This window comes from Propithecus coquereli, unplaced genomic scaffold (assembly GCF_000956105.1).
Source record: "Propithecus coquereli isolate 6110/MARCELLA unplaced genomic scaffold, Pcoq_1.0 Scaffold310, whole genome shotgun sequence".
NCBI classification, from domain to species: domain Eukaryota; kingdom Metazoa; phylum Chordata; class Mammalia; order Primates; family Indriidae; genus Propithecus; species Propithecus coquereli.
The window spans coordinates 925,586-944,132 of NW_012148731.1; the positions used below are offsets into that span (position 1 = coordinate 925,586).

An 18,547-nucleotide genomic window follows, 5' to 3' on the forward strand; every position below is an offset into this window, starting at 1 on the left:
AGACTCTGTCTCAAAAAAAAAAAAAAAAAAAAAAGAATTCATAGTAGCAGTCACATATCTAAATCTTCAGAACTAACTTTGAAAAAATAGAATAAAATGGGCTCATTTCTTATATGTAAAACCAAGTATAATATTAAGCAGTATATTGATTATTTTTAGAAAATGAAATATTTTCATTTTCCTATATAGTAAGTCAATTTTAGCTTTTGATTACCTGACAAATTGCTCTAGCAATAATTGGTAATTTTATAATTACCTTGTATTATTTATAGTGAGTCACTAATTCTATAAAGTGCTATGGGAGACAAGATAAAGGATCCTTAAAACATATCATTAATTGGAATATAATAGGATTAGAGAAATATATTGTTTATACACTTGCTATGTTATTTTTGAAATAGTTTTACATAGCTTATCATAAATTGCCTTTAGCAAACAGTTTTGACTTTTATAATGTGCAAATGGCATGCATCTAACTATAGGAACTCTAGCTCCTTAAGATTTTTGCTGATAATTTCAAGTAGTGGCTGCACAGCAAAATCACCCAGGAGCTCTGAAAAAATACCTGTCTCGCAGAGATTTTGATTTCGTTGCTGTGCAGTGGGGTCAGTGCATCTGTAATTTTATAAGCTCTCCCAGGTGACTGTAATGAGGAGCCAAGGTAGAGAACCACTAACTCAAAGGACTTTGAATATCACACAAATAGGGCACAAGTTAATAACTTCAGAAAAAAATGAATGGGTAATGTGTTATACCAGACAAGTGGTATAAATAAATGCCCATAAAAGTTATCAGCATTGTCAGAAAAAAAGTTGTTAAGGCTCCTTTTAAAAATGAGTTTAAGTCCAGACACGGTGGCTCACTCCTATAATCCTAGCACTCTGGGAGGCTGAGGCGGGAGGATCGTTTGAGCTCAGGAGTTTAAGACCAGCTTGAGCAAGAGTGAGACCCCGTCTCTACTAAAAAAAATAGAAAGAAATTAGCTAGAAAACTAAAAATATATAGAAAAAATTAGCCGGTCATGGTGGCGCATGCCCGTAGTCCCAGCTACTTGGGAAGCTGAGGCAGGAGGATCACTTGAACTCAGGAGTTTGAGGTTGCTATGAGGTAGGCTGATGCCACGGCACTCTGGCCCAGGCAACAGAGTGAGACTCTGTCTCAAAAAATAAAAATGAAAAAATAAAAAATGAGTTTAAGGGCCAGGTGTGGATGGCTGGAGTCCAGGAGTTCAAGGCTGTACTGTAGTTCACTGTGATCGTGCCTATAAATAGCCGCTGAACTACAGTCTGGGCAGCAAAGCAAGACCTCATCTCTAACAAAAAAAAAGAGGGAAAGAGGGTGAGAGAGAGTTGATTACTAATCTAGTCTAACTCCAGTATGGTGAGGGGGAGGGACTATACCTTAATGTGAGACCTTGACCACAGTAGATAGGCAATGAATGTTTATTAAATATATGAACGAAGGAAGAATCATTCTTCATTCAGGACAGTGGGTGCTTAATCCATATCAGAGAAATGAAAATCTTAACTTACTTTTAAAGCCTGCCAAGTAAAAAGAAAGCACAACATCTCTTTTGTAAAGCTCCTTATATTATACATTGCAAAGCAATTTCATATTTATTAACTTATTCATACATTTCCAATTTTAACAATACATGGTCAGGAAAATCCTTTTTAACACCAGTTACAGAAGAAAAGCTATAATTACATGGGAGCCCGACAGTAATATTGGATCAAGTTAGCATGAGAAATATTTTTCGAAATACAACATTTGGGCCAGTTCTAATAAGTGTTTGAGAAGATGAGTTATTCAGTAAATGGTGTTGGGACAGTAGGCTATCGATTTGGAAAATAAAGCTATGCAAAATAAGTTCCAGATGGCTCAAACAGTTAAATACAGATAGAATGAGAATTTAGAGGACAATTTAGGGGATTTTTTTAAAATGTGATCATTGAAGGATGGGGAAGGCTTTAATCAAGACCCTAAATCCAGAAGTCTTAAAAGAAGCTACTGAGAGGCACTATACTGTGGTAGGTAAGGAATCCGATTTCAGACAACTTGAGTTCATTTCCATTTCTAGTTTTGCAGCCGTATGATCTTGGATCTAAATATCCTATAAACATGCAAAAAGATGTTTACAAGGAAATGCATATTAAAACAACGCACTATATTATTCTTTGCCTTTCAAACTGGCAAAAATTTTAAAGAATTAGAAAGAGTGTGGAGAAAAAGAGTACATCCCTCATATTCTATTGGGAGAGTACAGATCAATACAGCCTTTTTTTGAAGACTGAATTGGCAATATCTGTTGAAAGTTAAAATGAGCATGCCCTTGGATTCAGCAATTCCAGCTCTAAATATCTATCCTAGAGAAATAATTATAAATTTTAAAATAAGTATGGACTAGGATTGTTACTGAGGCATGTTTAAAATAGCTAAAAACTGTAATATTCCAAATGTTTATCACTATGAGAATTAACTGATCCTTTTTTTGAAAATCTATAGGTATCTGTAATTTTGCTGTGAAAAACTACTAGAAATGGTTTTAGACAATATTATTCCTAAAAATTGTTAGCTAATGTTTTGTACTAAGTAGCAATTGTAAGACATAGCTAATTTTAATCATATCATATTTTGAATGTCTTTCTATAAACAAAATTTTTATCTACTTTTTTTGCAGAATGGAAACGGACTGTAATCCCATGGAGCTAAGCAGTATGTCAGGATTTGAAGAAGGTTCAGATCTTAATGGTTTTGAAGGAACTGATGTGAAAGACATGAGGCTGGAAGCTGAAGCAGTTGTAAACGATGTTCTCTTTGCTGTTAACAACATGTTTGTCTCAAAAAGCCTGCGCTGTGCAGACGATGTGGCCTATATCAATGTGGAAACAAAGGAAAGGAACAGATACTGCCTGGAGCTCACTGAAGCAGGGCTTAAGGTAACTCTCTTTTCTTTTTAGAAAAAAAAGTATATCTTTACCACTTTATCAAAAAGTTGAGGGAAGTAGGGAGGTGGAGGGTGTTATAAGAGAACACTCAATAGCTTCCAAATTTTTTTTAAGGAAAACTTTTCCTAGGAATTTTTATTAATTTTGGAGTCTTTTGATCAACGTGGGAAAATTGAATTTTTTAAAAAGGAAAAAACATTTGATTTGCAGAGTAATTCTTTGTTTTAATCATCACCCCCAAAACTAATTTATTTCTCACCTGTAGCTAAATGTGTCCACCAGAATTATCCATTCTCTACATTGAATGAGTTTTGCAATCATTGTGTCGAAAGGATCTTTGTCCATCTCTTATAAATGTCTCTTCTATTAAGACAATATACTTGACTTCACTGTTTTCCATCTCTTAGATCACAATTAAATCAGAATAGAATATTCCACCCCCAAATTTCCAAGAGTGTCCTATCGGCCCTTTATTACGAGTATCTCTTTACTACAAGTGAGCTCTTCTAGGCAGATTGACCTTTACATGTTCTTTAAACCAGAATCATAGTTTAGAATAGTAGAAAGCATCACCTGAGAGCAACTTTTCATTAAAAAATATATGTATATTATGATAATCTTTGACCTACTGAACAAAGGGATCGACATTAGAAAATCTAAAATTTAGTCGTAACTTTACTAATCAATGAATCTTCATGCTTGGTCAAAGGTTGCTAACTTTTCTGTTTCTCTGTATCTGTTAAGAGTAGTTGCACATTATCATAATAAGGTAGAGGGCAAGGCCTAAGCAAGTAAGAATGTCACATAATATTGTGTTAAACAAGTACATGAAAATCTCTTTATTTCACTAGATTCAGTTTGCTGAAGATGAATCATGTGTACTGCATATTCTTGATAGAGTAAATTGCAAGACTAGCATCTTTACTGCTCTCAATCCCCTCACAACTGTCATGTACATAGCTGCTTAGCTTTAGGAGTAGTACCTGAGTTGACTAATTTTTGTGCACTCCTTTGCAAATCCTTAAATTTGTACTAAAAGCTTGTAATGTTTAGAAGTGGATCTTGCTGGGCATGGTAGTGCATGCTGTAATCCCAGCTACTTGGGAAGCTGAGGCAGGAGGATTGCTCGAGCCCAGGAGTTCGAGACCAGCCTGGGCAACATAGTAAGGTACGTTCACATAAGGTAGCTGTGGTGAGGTAGAAGTTCTGATCGGAGAGTCAGAAGTCTTAGATGTGAATTTGAGTGCTCTTGGGTGAGTCAGTCTACCCTTCAGAGTCCATGCTACTTTATTTATAACCCAGGGATTAAAAAACTAAAAAGGATTTTGGGGATGATTATGACAAGTGGTATGGAAAGATATAGATCAGTCGTAAAACCTGTCATGTACTAGGTACTCAAATATTTGTTTTTCAGTCTGATTGAGTTAACATTTATTGAGCAACTATCCTGTGTCAGCAGTTGGAAATCAAACCATGAATAAGACATGATCCCTGTCCACCAGGAAGATCACAGTCTAGCAGGTATAAGAGGAAGGCAAACAGAACTGTACTCTACTACACCTATACAGAGTGCAGTGATCGAGCATGGCTTTGAAGAGGTGGGATTCGTTTTCCTTAGGTGTCTGCTGTGCTTTTCGTTTTAAAAAAATATTCAGCTTCTTTTTCTAACATAAACTTTCATCTTCTATGGCTTAAATGTCATAAAAATTTAGAATTTATACAGAATTTATACAGAAAATTTAGAATTTAGAGTTTACAAGCTTTAGTCAAGTTAGCAAAAACTAAATTAATTTTACCCTATACTGTGCTGGGAAACCATGATATAGCTTATTAATATAATTTTGTCAAAGAGAAGAATTTTAGTTATGTTTTTTGGGGGGGGAGACCCACAGAATAACATTCCCTTTTATCTCATAGTTGAACATTTGTTCCCTGTCAGATAAACAATATATTAGGTGAACATGGCCTTTCAGATTATTAATTATAAAGTTAAAGAATTATTAAAACTAATAATTAAAATAGTTATTTATAAACTAAATTTCTAGGAATAAAGGATTATAAGCTAAATATTATAAATGATTAAAATATGAACTAATAATGTATTATCTATTATAGTACTTTAATATAGTAGACTCTCAATGTATGTGAAATTAAATAGGGTGAATAATGGGAGCATGCTTTGAAATACAAAAATGAAATACTGTTTTTGTGTAGCTTTTTAAATTCTTTCTCTACACTTTTTTTAGGATCAAGAGTAGGTAAATCAAACCTTTTAAATTTTGAAAAAAGAATTCTATAAAGAGCATTTTACTGGTGGTGTTTCTGTGTTGTATGTTATACATCATAAGTTGATTAAATATTGAAGATTATAATAAAAATTGTGCATATTCTGACTTGTATTGAGAAATAGTGTCATTAGATAATTATCCATGTAAACACTTGGTTTTCATTCTGTACCAAGATGAAGACTAATTTACTGTTGCATTTCTCTTGTAGGTGGTAGGTTATGCTTTTGACCAGGTGGATGACCATTTACAGACTCCCTACCACGAAACAGTCTACTCCTTGTTGGATACACTCAGCCCTGCGTACCGGGAAGCATTTGGAAACGCACTCCTTCAAAGACTGGAAGCTTTGAAAAGGGATGGACAGTCATGACTAAGCTCTTTTTTTTTTTAGAGGGGACTGGTGCTGGTACAGAATGTTGACATAAAGCTTGAAATTCTTGCATATGGTCATAGAAAGTGCATCTTTGGTTTTGTGTCTTTATCACTTGCTTCAAATTTAGGCTTTTGACTCAGATGATAATTGAATAATGAATTGGCTTGGTTTCTGATTCACTAAAGGAATTCTGAGGCCATTGCTATGATACCATCATTAAGACATTCACATTTCTTCATATACTATCTCTGCATTTCAAACCCTAATCAGTATTTCATTTTCTTATTACAGGGCTTTGATGCTGCCAGCACTCTCTTTTACATAAGAAATTCTAGATTTGCACAGTAGTATAGGAATTAGAATTACCTAACTATAAACTTTGATTCAGCCTGCTAAATCAGGGGTTCACTACTAGCTTGGACTGACTTTGTAGTAATTATTTTGCTACTGGCCTTATCGGAAACAAATTATCAACTAGTTTCCCCTGCACAAATTTTGAAATTCACTGCTTCACTTTATTTATATTACTATTAGGGATTGATAAAGATGAATTAATTACTAATATATATGACTTAACTAGTATCAAATGAAAAACAGGGGCTGAAATAGTTCTGTATTCCATGTTTGCAGCAGCCAGCCAACTAAGCAGGAGTCGAACCACGAGCAAATGAATGTAATAGTTACTCGTTTCCAAGATATCTAAGCACATAAGCAAATACAGGAGCAGTCTCCATTTCTTTTCTTAACAAAAAAACATTGTCAGTGTGTGATTTAAAAGAAGATTCTGGTTTCCTAGAAGACAATATTTTGGCCTGTGTTGATTCTTATTCTGAATGTCTGTTTACATAATGTACAGTATATATTCAGAAAGTATTTTTGCTTCAACGTTTACTGTAGTGCTTTGGTATTCCCACGACACCCCACCTTCCCCAATAGATGTACAGTGTTTTGTCTCAATGCTAAATCTGCAATGTAATATGAGTGCATTGTATGGGTTTGAAACCAAAGGATGAATGAAGCATTCAGAGACTTAATATTTGAAAAAAGGATACTCTGTATTTTATATTTTATTATAAGTACTGATATTTGTAAACTTAATAAACCGTACCATGCTGCTGCATGTTTTCAAGTACATGTTGAAAAATAAGGATTGAGGAGTTTTTTTAAAGGTCACCTAAAGCAGCTGCTGTAACAATGTTGAACTAAGCTTCTGCATCTGGACACACCTTCATAAATTTGTCATCTGCAGATTTTTTTATCATTATTAAAAAAATAGGTACTTTTAGACTCTGAAGATCATGTGGACCAGAATAAGTTAAATTTCAGTTTGCATCACAATTCATTGTTAAAGTTCATTGGAATGCTTTAATTATGTTTGATAATGTCTATTCATACTCAGCTTTATCTTCAGATGCTTAAACTGGGCAATGAAGTCCAACTTCAGGTTGAACTTTCTCATGCTTAATCTCAGGCTAAATGTAAATGATATTTGTAAAGTTTGAATAAAATTCTGTTTACTCATTTTGAGTTAAGTATGGAGAAAAGTGATTGTATGTTTAAAAGTTGAAATTGTTCATTTTGTGATAAATGATTGATTCCAAGAGCTTCTGTTTCTATTTTTTAGTCCTGCGTTGTTACATTTTTATTTGAAGTAAGTTACTCTTTTTATTACTATGAAAGAGGAACAGGAAGAGAGGACATTAGTAAAACTATACAGATATACTGGAAAAAATAGATATGAAAACCTCCATTTTTCCTAGACTGTTTAAAGAACTTTACCAGATAAATTAAGCCTGGCTTCACTTCTAAAGGAAAAAAGGGGGTGGGGGGGAAAGAAAAAGAAAAACTCTTACAAATTAGTAAGAAAAAAGATGAGAACAATGGTCAAATAATATGATCAAACAACTCAGGAAAAAAATACAGATGTCTGTTGCCACTTGAAATATGTTCAACCTAACCAGTAATTCAAGGCAGGAAAATTAAAAATAATCAGACCAGTTCACCTAATAATTTTGTTATTTCTCTTATTTAAATATAATATCAGTAAGGATTTAGTGAGGGGGCATTCTTACATTCTTTTGGAGGATATATTGGTGAAGTGTTTCTGGAAGCATTGGTAATAGAGCCTTTACAAAGTTGATAACTCCTGAACTGGCAGTCTAGCATTGGGGAATGATTCAGCAAAAGGTAAAGTACAAGGATGTTCATTTTCTCTGATGAAAAATTGGGAAGGCTTTAAAGAGTTCATCTTTTTACATCTTTTTGATGGAAAAGTATGCAACCATTAAAAACCAAGAAATATTAGGCTACATGAAAAAAGCAGAATATAAAACTATACATGCTATATTTTGAAAAATAAGCATGTAACAAGTAAAATTGAAATAAGATTTTAATAGTAGTCATCGGTGGGTGGTAAGGTAATTTTCATTTTTTGGGGGGGTTAGGGTTTTAGGGTTAGGGTTCGTAATTTTCATTTTCATTATGCTTTTTCACATTTCCTACAATATCTTGTATATACTGATTAGAAGGGAGAAATGCAATAGATACAACAGGATTTAAGCTAGCTGAAGAATGTTTCTCTAGCAAAAGCACCAAGCCTTGCTGAATTTTATCTGCTCCCAAGATCCTTGAAGAAGCAGTATGATGATAAGGAGAGAAGAGTGCACACCTCATTTCCCATAATGACACTCTTCTCACTTTTCCTCCAGGTCCAGAATCAATCACACTTGTCACACAGCAAATCAGCTGCTCGTGCTGTATTTACCATTAGTTTCTTCCATTGCACACTGCAATTCTCTCTCCAGTGTTCGAAAACAAAATGTGCTGTTTGCTAAAGGGGCTCGGAATAGGAAAGCACTGAGATTTTGATATATACTACATTGCCTTTAGAACTTACCCTTCAATTCTTTTATTTTATGGGTGACATAGCCAAGACTGGGGTAGATTGAGAGACCTGCTCAGCAGCCTACCCAGGAGCAGGAGAATTGGGTCAGAACCCAAGTCTGATTCTGCCAGCTATCCCCATACAGTATATGTTAATAGAAGCCATCACATGAACTTTGTGGTTATATGAAAGCTGATTTTAAGAGAAAGAAGGAATAACAAAGGAAAGATAAGTTAGTTGGTATAAAAGAATTAACAGACTCTCCTAACCTACCAATATATATAAAAAAATGTATATCTGGAAGCCATAGGCCCTGCAACTGTGGAGCAAGCTCATTTACACGTAATCAGTAGTATAAACAAGAATGAAACACGGGGAAATTACAGTATTTTATTGTAGCATGACTAGTGGAATAACTTTCAAAGTATTTACCTGCTTAATTGCATATCAATAGGGAATGCAGAGAAAAACTAAAAATTTGAAAATAAGGATTCAAGCAATTTTTTAGAATATTAGAACTAACAAGTCATTTGAAAGAATCCTAAGGTCTATTTACTTCAGATTTTACACTGGTCTTGCATGAATATTTTTACATTTAAACTGACAGCACTTTCTGGTTGATAATAAAAAAAGAATTTTGCTATGGGCCAACTGTTGCCAAACTGAGTTGGCAAAATTTCAAAGTGTTAATTAGTTTATCAAAACAAGTTTTAATGAGACGTGTATAAAGAAGAAAAGGGGGTGGGGACAAGAAAAATGGAATGAAAAGACTCCCTGTTTGTAGAAGTGTCTTAGCCTTGCAGAAGAAAATAATAATAATAATAATTTCGCCTTTGGAGACGACTTCAGAAAATAGTTTCATATATGTCTTATTTAAACCTAACAGCCCTGTCAGGCTAGTAATATCACTCCTGTTTTACAGCCAATTTAACAGCTTGCGGAAAGTGAAAAGATTGGTCCCAATCTCCCGCAAATGGCTACAGAGCTGAGACTCAAAGCCAGATCCCCTGAGTGCCTGACAGCCCAGAGCTTCCAGGCTGTCTGGGCCACCTCCACTTTTTAAGGCAACTAGTTTGTGTTTTGTTTTTTTTTTTAAGAACACACACACAAAAAAAATTGCTGCATGTATTAAATATTAACTTTTAACAAGTTAATGTTTAAAGCACAAAAATATTTCAATATAATCAGGCTGTTCCAAGATAACTGCAGTATGTTCATAGTCCACCACAACTTTTGTGGTCCTGTGAAAAAACAAGGTGAATGTTATCTTCTAATTTGTGGGTATATCTCAGCAACTGCTTGTATACTCTCATTTGAAAAGGTCAAAAGTCTAAATTGCATCCCTTTGTGAACGTGCGTGACTCTACAGAAGGCCTCTAGGCGCCCACTCCACCCCCGGAGGTCTTTCCGGAACTGATGGAAACAGCCCCCAGGACGGGAGCCCCCTGGACCAGGAGCAATTGGCTGCACAGCAGGGACCACGCTCGCTGTCGCTCGGGTGTCGTGGACCCCGAAACGCCATGGCAACAGCTTTTCTTTGCAGTGGAGGCTCATGTCACCCCGTCAGACCACGCGCTAGGAGAACGTTAAGTGCCCCCGCATTTCAGAGGAGGCCGGGGCTGTGGGGCTTTCCCCTTTCATCGGATTCACCATCGGTTTTAGCCATCCGGGGCAAGCGCACGCCGGGATGCGTTTCCAGACGGAAGAGAGATCAGGTGGCCCCTGTGCCAGAGGCCCGAGGCGGCTCCCGAGGGGACGCGCTCTGCCGGGGGCTGGCAGCCGTAGCAGGGCGCGGCGGGGAGGAGCACTCACGCGGGGACGCCCTCGCGCCCATCCCGGGAACCGCGGCCCGCACGCCCCGCCCGCGGCCGAGCCCCGCCCGCCAGGGTCGCCGGCCCCGCCTCCTTGGCAACCGAGGGGACGCTTTCCCCTTAGCAACCAGAGCGGCTCCCGCCATGGGTGAAGAAGAGGACGCCGCTGCCCGGACGGAGAAGGTTATCCGCATCCAGCGAGTGTTTATAAACCTGCTGGACTCCTACAGCAGCAGAAACATCGGGAAGGTGAGCGGCGGCGGCGCAGAGCCGGACCCCGGCCCTCAGCTCCCGGGCCCCGTCCCGCGTCCTGGGCACCGCCAATGCCCCCTGGACCCCAGGCCGCTAAAGTGCTACCACTTAGGAGCCCAGGTGTTTGGAGATCTCAGGTCCAGCCTGTTCCTCCTCCTTTTAATGAAGGGAAACTGAGGCTCAGAGGGAGGAAGGGACTTGCCCCAGATCATAGAGCGTTGAGGGCAGGACCTGGACATGGATCCCAGGTCTCCAGCCTCCAAACTGGGTTCCCTTTCCACTCCACCACCGCACCTGAAGGAGGCAACAGACGAGACAATAAATCCAATCTTTATATCGCCCATCCCTCCAATACATGGCTTTTTAGCATCTGTTATTTACCAGCCACTGTTTGTGGCCCTGAGTCCCATTAAGCTTCCTTACCTTTCTCCATCTTCAGCTCTGGAAAATGTATCATCTCCCCTAGGTAGGACCCATCCGTCTTAATTCTATCCTCTGGAGCTACACAGAAATCTAACCTCACCCTGATCAGACTCTGTGAGGCTAATGATTACACTTCCAAACATAAAGCTGCTTAAAATAGGATGAAGCTACAGGACATACCATCTGTATTCATTTCCTAGGGCTGTGGTTACAGAATACCACAAACTGGCTGTCTTAAAACAACAGAATATATTCTTTCATAGTTCTTGAAGGCAGAAGTCCAAAATCAAAACGCAGGGTTCGTTCCTACTAGAGGCTAGAGCCTCCAGGGGACTATCTGGTCCATACTTCTCTCCTAGCCTCTGGTGGTTGCCAACCATCCTTGGCATCCCTTGGCTGGTAGACCCATCATTCAAACCTCTGCTACCTTCTTTACATGGTGTTCTCCCCTGTGTGTCCCTGTACCCAAATTTCCTTCTTCTTATAGGGACACTACTCATTGGGTTAGGGGCCACCCTAATCCAGTATGACTTCATCTTAACTTGATTACATCTGCAAAGACGATTTTCAAGTAAGCCCACATTCACAGGTTCTACGAGGACAGGAATTTGGGGGGGACACTATTCAAACCAATACACCATCTACAGTGCGTCAATTGAAAAACAGAGATTTAAGTATAAAATTTATATATAAAAACAGTATATTTTTACATAGTATGTAATTATATATGATAAGCAATATATGTGAGATGTATATTAAATATAATATATATCTACTGGAAAGGACTCCAAACACATGATACATCTTCCAAATTACCAGAAAAGGTAGGAAAGAAGGGGCAAGGACACAAACAAAACTAAAACAATACTATAACAAAATTTTTTAAAAGAAAGGCATTAGAGCTTAAAATTTAAAAAAAAAAAATACTGCAGAATTACCTGGGGAGCTTAACATTTAAAAAAATGCATTACAAACAAGTGTAGTATAATCTTATTTGTGTTTTTCAAAAAGATGCAGATATAGAGAAGATAGAGAGATGATAGATCATCCACACACAGAAAATGTCTCGGAAGATACACAAGACACTGTTAGCTGTTACTACCTCTAATGATGGGATTCATTCACTCCTGAGCACCTACTAAACGCTAGGCACAGAGAACTATGTGTGAATAAGACAGAAAAAGCTTGTTGCCCTCAAGGCCCCTGCCTCTCCTAGAAGGAGACAGACAATAAATAAATTTTTTAAATAAGCAAGATGTTTCAGTGTGCGGTAAGTATTCTGAAGGAAAGAGAGGATGAGATGATGACCAGCGAGAGAGCAGCTACTTTAAATGGAGTTGCTCTCTTGTTTTCATTTTTTCCCTACCTAGAGATATACCCTACAAAGGGCTCCCTTGGAAGGTTACATTTAACCTGACGTACCCAGGATGGGGATCAAACTGTAGGAAATAGTTCTTAGCGGGCACAGCAAAGGCAAAAGTTCCAAAGTGGGAATGAGGTTGGCGGCTCTTGAGCGCACAGTGGCTAGGGTGCAGTGCGCCCGGACCCCAGAGCAGACTTCTTCGTTAGGCACATCAGACACCATGCCCAGGGCCCACAAGATCCTTAGGAACCCAGAAAAGTGTTTTAATTTCTTTTAAAATCAGAAGGAAACAAATAAAATCTTTTTTTTTTTGTGACAGAGTCTCACTGTGTTGCCCAGGCTAGAGTGCCGTGGCGTCATCCTAGCTCACAGCAACGTCAAACTCCTGGGCTCGAGCGATCCTCCTGCCTCAGCCTCCCTAGTAGCTGGGACTACAGGCATGTGCCACCATGCCCGGCTAATTTTTTCTATGTATTTTTAGTTGTCCGATTAATTTCTTTGTATTTTTAGTAGAGACGGAGCCTCGCTCTTGCTCAGGCTGGTTTTGAACTCCTGAGCTCAAACGATCCACCTGCCTCGGCCTCCCAGAGAGCTAGGATTACAGGCGTGAGCCACCGCGCCCGGCCAAGAAACAAATAAAATCTTAAGGTCAAAGATTATGTTTGTCTTTACAGCATGTTCGTCATCAAATATAATTTTTAATATTTTTTTATGGAGGAAGGGGCCCATAAAAGTCAGAATGTAGCCTTACTCAATGCCGAATCAGGAAACACAGATGGTCGGCACTCCATAGATATTTATTACATAAATTAATAAAGAAGGTCAAGCACAGAGGGCCAGATCATGGGTGGCCTTGGCCAGGAGTTTGGTTTATATTCTAATTTCAATGGAAAGCCACTAGAGCATACAGTAGACCCTTGAACAACACAGGGCACCGACCTCCCTCACAGTTGAAAATATGCAGATAACTTTATTTATTTATTTGTTTGTTTGTTTATTCATAGAGACATAGTCTATGTTGCCCAGGCTGGTCTCAAACTCCTGGGCTCAAGTAATCCTCCCACCTCAGTCTCCTGAGTAGCTGGGACTATAGGCTGCATATAACTTTTTCGACTCCCCAAAAACTTAACTACTAATAGCCTACTGTTGACCAGAAGCCTTACCAATAACATAAACAGCCAATATATATTTTGTGTTATATATATTATATACTTTATTCTTACAATAAAGTAGAGAAAAGAAAACGTTATTAAGAAAATCATAAAAGGGCTGGGCGCGGTGGCTCACACTTGTAATCCCAGCACTCTGGGAGGCCGAGGTGGGAGGATCGCTTGAGCTCAGGAGTTTGAGACCAGCCTGAGCAAGAGCAAGACCCCGTCTCTACTAAAAATAGAAAAACTATCCAGGTGTCATGGTGCACACCTGTAGTCCCAGCTAGTTGAGAGGCTGAAGCAGGAGGATCACTGGAGCCCAACAGTTTGAGGTTTCTGTGAGCTAGGCTAATGCCAGGGCCCTCTACTCAGGGCAACAAAGTGAGACTCTCCCAAAAAAAAAAAAAGAAAAGAAAAAGAAAAGAAAATCATAAAAAAGAAAAAATATTTTCTGTTCATTAAGTAGAAGTGGATTATCACAAAGGTCTTCATCCTCATCATCTTCACATTGAGTAGGTTGAGAACAAGGAGGAAGAGGAGAGGTGGGTCTCAGGGGTGGCAGACACAGAAGAAAATCTGGGAATAATTGGACCTACGCAGTTCAAACCCATGTTGTTCAAGGGTGAACTGTATAAAAGAGGTGACATGATTGGGATTAGGAACCGGAGGGGGAAGGGAGTCTAACTTTTTACTTTATCCCCTTTTGATCTCTATTTTTTACAACATAATATTTTTATAATAAAACTTTGTCTTTTAGTAAGGGGATATCTTTTTCAAAAGCTTTCTTTCAATAACAGAATTTTCTGGTTAGCCCTTAATTAATCAGGCCTCTCTCAAATTCCAGTTAATTACTGTTAATCTGTTCTTAGTATTGCTGCTTGGCCTTTTGACCAAGATCGAGTGTAGAGTCTGTTGTAAGAAACCTGGGAGCAGGAATATGAAGCCTATAGAAGAAATGGAAGCTGTGTCTCTTGTTTTCAGGCTCACAGCCTGGCTAGGCAATGCCACCCCAGCCCCATCTCCTTAGTGCTGGGCACCAATTTCTGCTTCTGTAAAAGGGGATGATAAAATTGAATATGTGTGTTGGAGAGATAAATGAAAATATACATAATGTACTTGGGAGAAATATATTACAATACGTGGTTAAAGCTGACAACCTGGCATGCTAACTTGTACTGTTTTTTATCAAAATAAATGAGGTGGGACTTTTTGTATGTTTGATTTTACTGTATTTTTCTTCCCAAGGTGTGTGAATGCCATGATTATTTATATATGTTTAATATATAAATTAACATAAAGTGATTAACATATATAAATGATTATTTACATATATGAATGAAACTCTGAAACATTACATAAGCACTCCCAAGGATAGCTTTTGTAAAACTTCGCCAACTTCATTCTATTTCATTATTCAATAGGGTAGCCACTGGCCACGTGTTGCCACTGAACATTTACACGTGGCTAGTCCAAATGAAGATGCGCTGTCAGTGTAAAATGCACATAGAATTTCAGAGACTTAGTATGAAAAAATGTAAAATATCTCATTAATATTTTTATAATGATTACATATTAAATCGATAATATTTCAGATATATTGGATTAAATAACACAGTATTTATATTAATTTCATCAGTTTCTTGTCACTTTTTTAAATCTGGCTACCAGAAAATTTTAAATTTCCTAAGTGGCTCATATTACATTTCTGTCTTTCTACTGGACAAGAGAAACATCTTCATGACAGCCCAGCTCTGCCTGTAGCAGGGTGGAATCCTTAAGCAAGTTATTTAAGCTCTCCCAGACTGAACCCCTTGTCTACAAAACGGGGAATCATCACAGTGCCCGCTTCACTGTGTTGTCATGGGAATTAAACTGACTTAAAGGAGGTGACAGCGTGCAAAGCATTTGTCTTGTCTGTGTGGCACCTAGCAAGCCCTCAATAAAGGTTAGTTTCTAGAATCATTGATTGGCTGCCCTTACTCTGAATTGTTCTTAGTAGTTGAGAAATTTCAGTTTTCTTGCAGTTTCTTTTTTTTTTAAGCAAATGTTTTTTAACTATATAGTTGCCACTGGCTTTTTATTTCAAAGGGCAAAAACACGGTGATTGCCAGTTTTAAACATAGAGAAGGAAAAAAGAGAATCATGGCAGGAATTACTCCAGGTAACATGCCACACGTCTAGAACCTCCTTTTTGTTACAATGTGGACAACCACAGGGACACGGGTCGGCTGGGTCGGCTGGGTCGGCTGGGTTCTCGGCGGGCCGGAGCGCCCACGCCAGGCACTGGGCCAGGCACAGGTCTGGGGTCTGGGGGGAGGGGGGCCAAGGTCTGGGGTCTGGGGGGAAGTGGGCCGGGGTCTGGGGTCGAGTCTGGAGTCGGCACCAGATCTGGGGCCGAGAGCGGGATCTGGGGTCTGTGCGGACGCGCCCCCAGCCCCCCATCCCTCCCCGGACCCCAGCCCGCCCCTACGGTGCCTCCTGGGCCGCCAACCCGCCTGCCGGCGCGGGCCGGCTGTTTTCTTGCAGTTTCTGTCTAACTGTGTCGCGGGGGCTTCCCTTGAAGAAATTACAGAAGAAGAGGAAGAGGAGGATGAGACTAAGTCAGGTATGCCGGAAGCCTCCTTGGCCAAACTGAAGGAAGGCACGTTCCAGATCGTGGGCACGCTGTCCACGCCGGAAAGCCTGCGGCCCGACTTTGCCGTGGAGACCTACTCTGTAAGTACCGGTGGGCTTTGCTAGGAGAGACGTAGGGAAGATCACCTTCCGCCCCAGCCTTCCCCCATACGTTGTTCCTCTTTGCCTCTCATTCCCTCTGGGCCACTTCGTGCCAGGCCTGGGCGCGCCTTTCTCCTAGGATAGAGGTTAGCCATGGTGTCTCCACTTTAAATTTTTGGCTGAAGCAAAGAATTTAAATTAGTCTTGGACAGGATGGATCTGATTTGGACTTTCAGACTCACAAAATTCTTCTCCATACTCTGCGTAAAGTACATTCTGCTCTCAATTATCGAAGACAGCTCTGTGCCATGGTCCGTACCATCCGTGGAAGAGAAATAGGCTTTGGTAATAAGCCAATCAGGAATAATACACCATTACTGAGAAGCAGTGCTGCCTTTAGGTGACAAATTCTGCATAGTCCTTATCCTCAGATATTTAAACATCCGAGAAGAGGTACCCTCTTCTCCCAGGCTAACTCCTCCCTTTACCCTGCCTGCTACTCTCTGGACCCTACCATGCAGCTTTGCACATGCTATCACCTGGAACAGGCTTCCCTCTTTCTTCACCCAACCAGCCTTATTCATTTTTCAAGATTTAACTCATGAGATCACCTCCTCCAGGAAGCTATCCACGATTCCTACTTCTCCCCATTCCTGGTTTGGATTCTGAGCTCTTCTCTGAGCTCCCATAGCATCCTCTACCTGGGTACGTCATTAGATTATAACACTTTTCACACTCCATTGTTATCATCTGTCTATTGTGGGTCCCATGAACTGTAACGGTCAGGTCCTTGAGGGTAGAGACTGCCTCATTTATCCTTGTGTTTATCCACGTATTTTCGGCACAACCACTGGCACAAAGTGGCCCTGGAGAAACATTTGCGAAATGGGTGAATGAGTCCTCGCCCAACATCTTTGGGACCTTTCTTTACCATTCACCCCCTTTCTCTCGCTCACCACTGGCTTCTTCCTCTCCACCTATACATATGCTCAAATCACTTCTTATTGTAAAAAACACTTAATTTGGCCTCACTGTTGACCACCAGCCTCTTCCTCTGCCTCTGGCCCCCACTACCAGTGAATTTCAGAAGGGGATTGGGCACATTTGAAGGCCTCACTCCTTCACCCCCCATTCCCTGGTCTGTCTAAGGCCAGCAGGTTCTGCCCCCACCACTTCACGGGAAATGCCAGCGTCACCAGCGATCTCCTGCCTCCCAAGGGCTCATCCCACCTGGCTTCCGAGCAGCAGCATCCTGGTACCCAAGAGAAACTCTCCTCGCCTCCCTGGGCGGCTGTTACACCCTGACTTTCCTACAGGTTCTTTCACTGGCTCCTTTTCCTCTTTCCACCCTTTAAATACAGTTTCCCCGGAGCGCCCTCCTTTCTCATAACAAGTGTGTTTCCTAAATCTTCTCCAGTCCTGCGGCTTCACCTCCCCGTAGGAGCCAGTGCTTTTCAAGTCTTTCTTCAGCCTGACTCACAAATCCAGCTGCCTGGGCTAGACCACTGCTCCGGTTGTCCTGCAGGCACGGCTGAATCAACATATTAAAGCCCTATTTATCACACTCCTCTACAAAACCACTCTGCCCTTTGCACTCCTGATTGCACTAAGGACCTTGCTATCTCTATCAGTTGGGGCTGTTTTGGGCTGCAAGTAATAGTAATAGGGGGAAAAAGGCAGTGCAAGCTGGCTTAATCAATAAGGAAATTCATCAGCTTATGTAGCCGGCGGCCCAGAGGTGGATCGGGCTTCAGGGCTGACATAATCCAGGGGCACCAGCTCCTTTTCCTGCCCCTTCCTGGGCTCTGCTCTCTCCTGTGGGTGACTTCATCTTCAGGCTGGCAGCAAGGCTGCAACAACCCAGTGCCTTACGTTCATACACAGCAACACCCTGACAAAGAAGACTTCCAGGAGGTCTCAGAAAAAGGAGGATAAATATTCCCAGCAGATCTTGGCAAGCATCTCCTTGAATCTCACTGTCCTGAAGTGAGTCATATGCTCTTTCCTGAACCAAACATTTACACTTTGATCAATAAGACTCATTTCTTAAGCCAGAAGGTGGAGTTAATTTCCCACAGGCTTAGAAGGGGGGAGTATTTGAACAAAATTGGGGTTCTGTTGGGAAAGAGGAAGAAGAAATGGATGTTTGTAGACAACCAACAGTGTCCTTTATAACATTCATCATGCACCACCCTCCAGTAAAGTGAACACCTCCAATCACCATGGACTCTTCCCTCGCCCTGGACTTCTACATCCTGGTGGTCATGGAATCCTCCACCCATCGCTGTGACACTCTCTAGTAGCCCCTGCTTCCCATTCTCATAGCCATTTGCATCGGT

At 40.1% G+C, this 18,547-nt stretch overlaps 2 protein-coding genes across 4 annotated transcripts in view; both read left to right on the forward strand.

The window, feature by feature from the left end:
* The window catches only part of GSKIP (GSK3B interacting protein), a 17,461-nt gene extending 10,251 nt beyond the window's left edge, over positions 1–7,210 (forward strand). For 2 of the 3 annotated variants that reach the window (XM_012650104.1, XM_012650103.1), the window contains exons 2-3: positions 2,681–2,939; positions 5,445–7,210. In XM_012650104.1, the coding sequence (XP_012505558.1) occupies positions 2,682–2,939; positions 5,445–5,606 (420 nt within the window). In that variant the 5' untranslated portion in view covers position 2,681 and the 3' untranslated portion in view covers positions 5,607–7,210. Of the gene's footprint in view, positions 1–1,979; positions 2,035–2,680; positions 2,940–5,444 lie in introns of those variants that run through there. The other variant, XM_012650105.1, reaches the window with a different exon arrangement.
* Positions 7,211–10,448: 3,238 nt separating this feature from the next.
* AK7 (adenylate kinase 7) overlaps positions 10,449–18,547 on the forward strand; it is a 90,253-nt gene continuing 82,154 nt past the window's right edge. Inside the window, exons 1-2 of the mRNA XM_012650077.1 lie at positions 10,449–10,553; positions 16,020–16,208. Coding sequence (XP_012505531.1) covers positions 10,449–10,553; positions 16,020–16,208 — 294 coding nt within the window. The remainder of the gene's footprint in view (positions 10,554–16,019; positions 16,209–18,547) is intronic.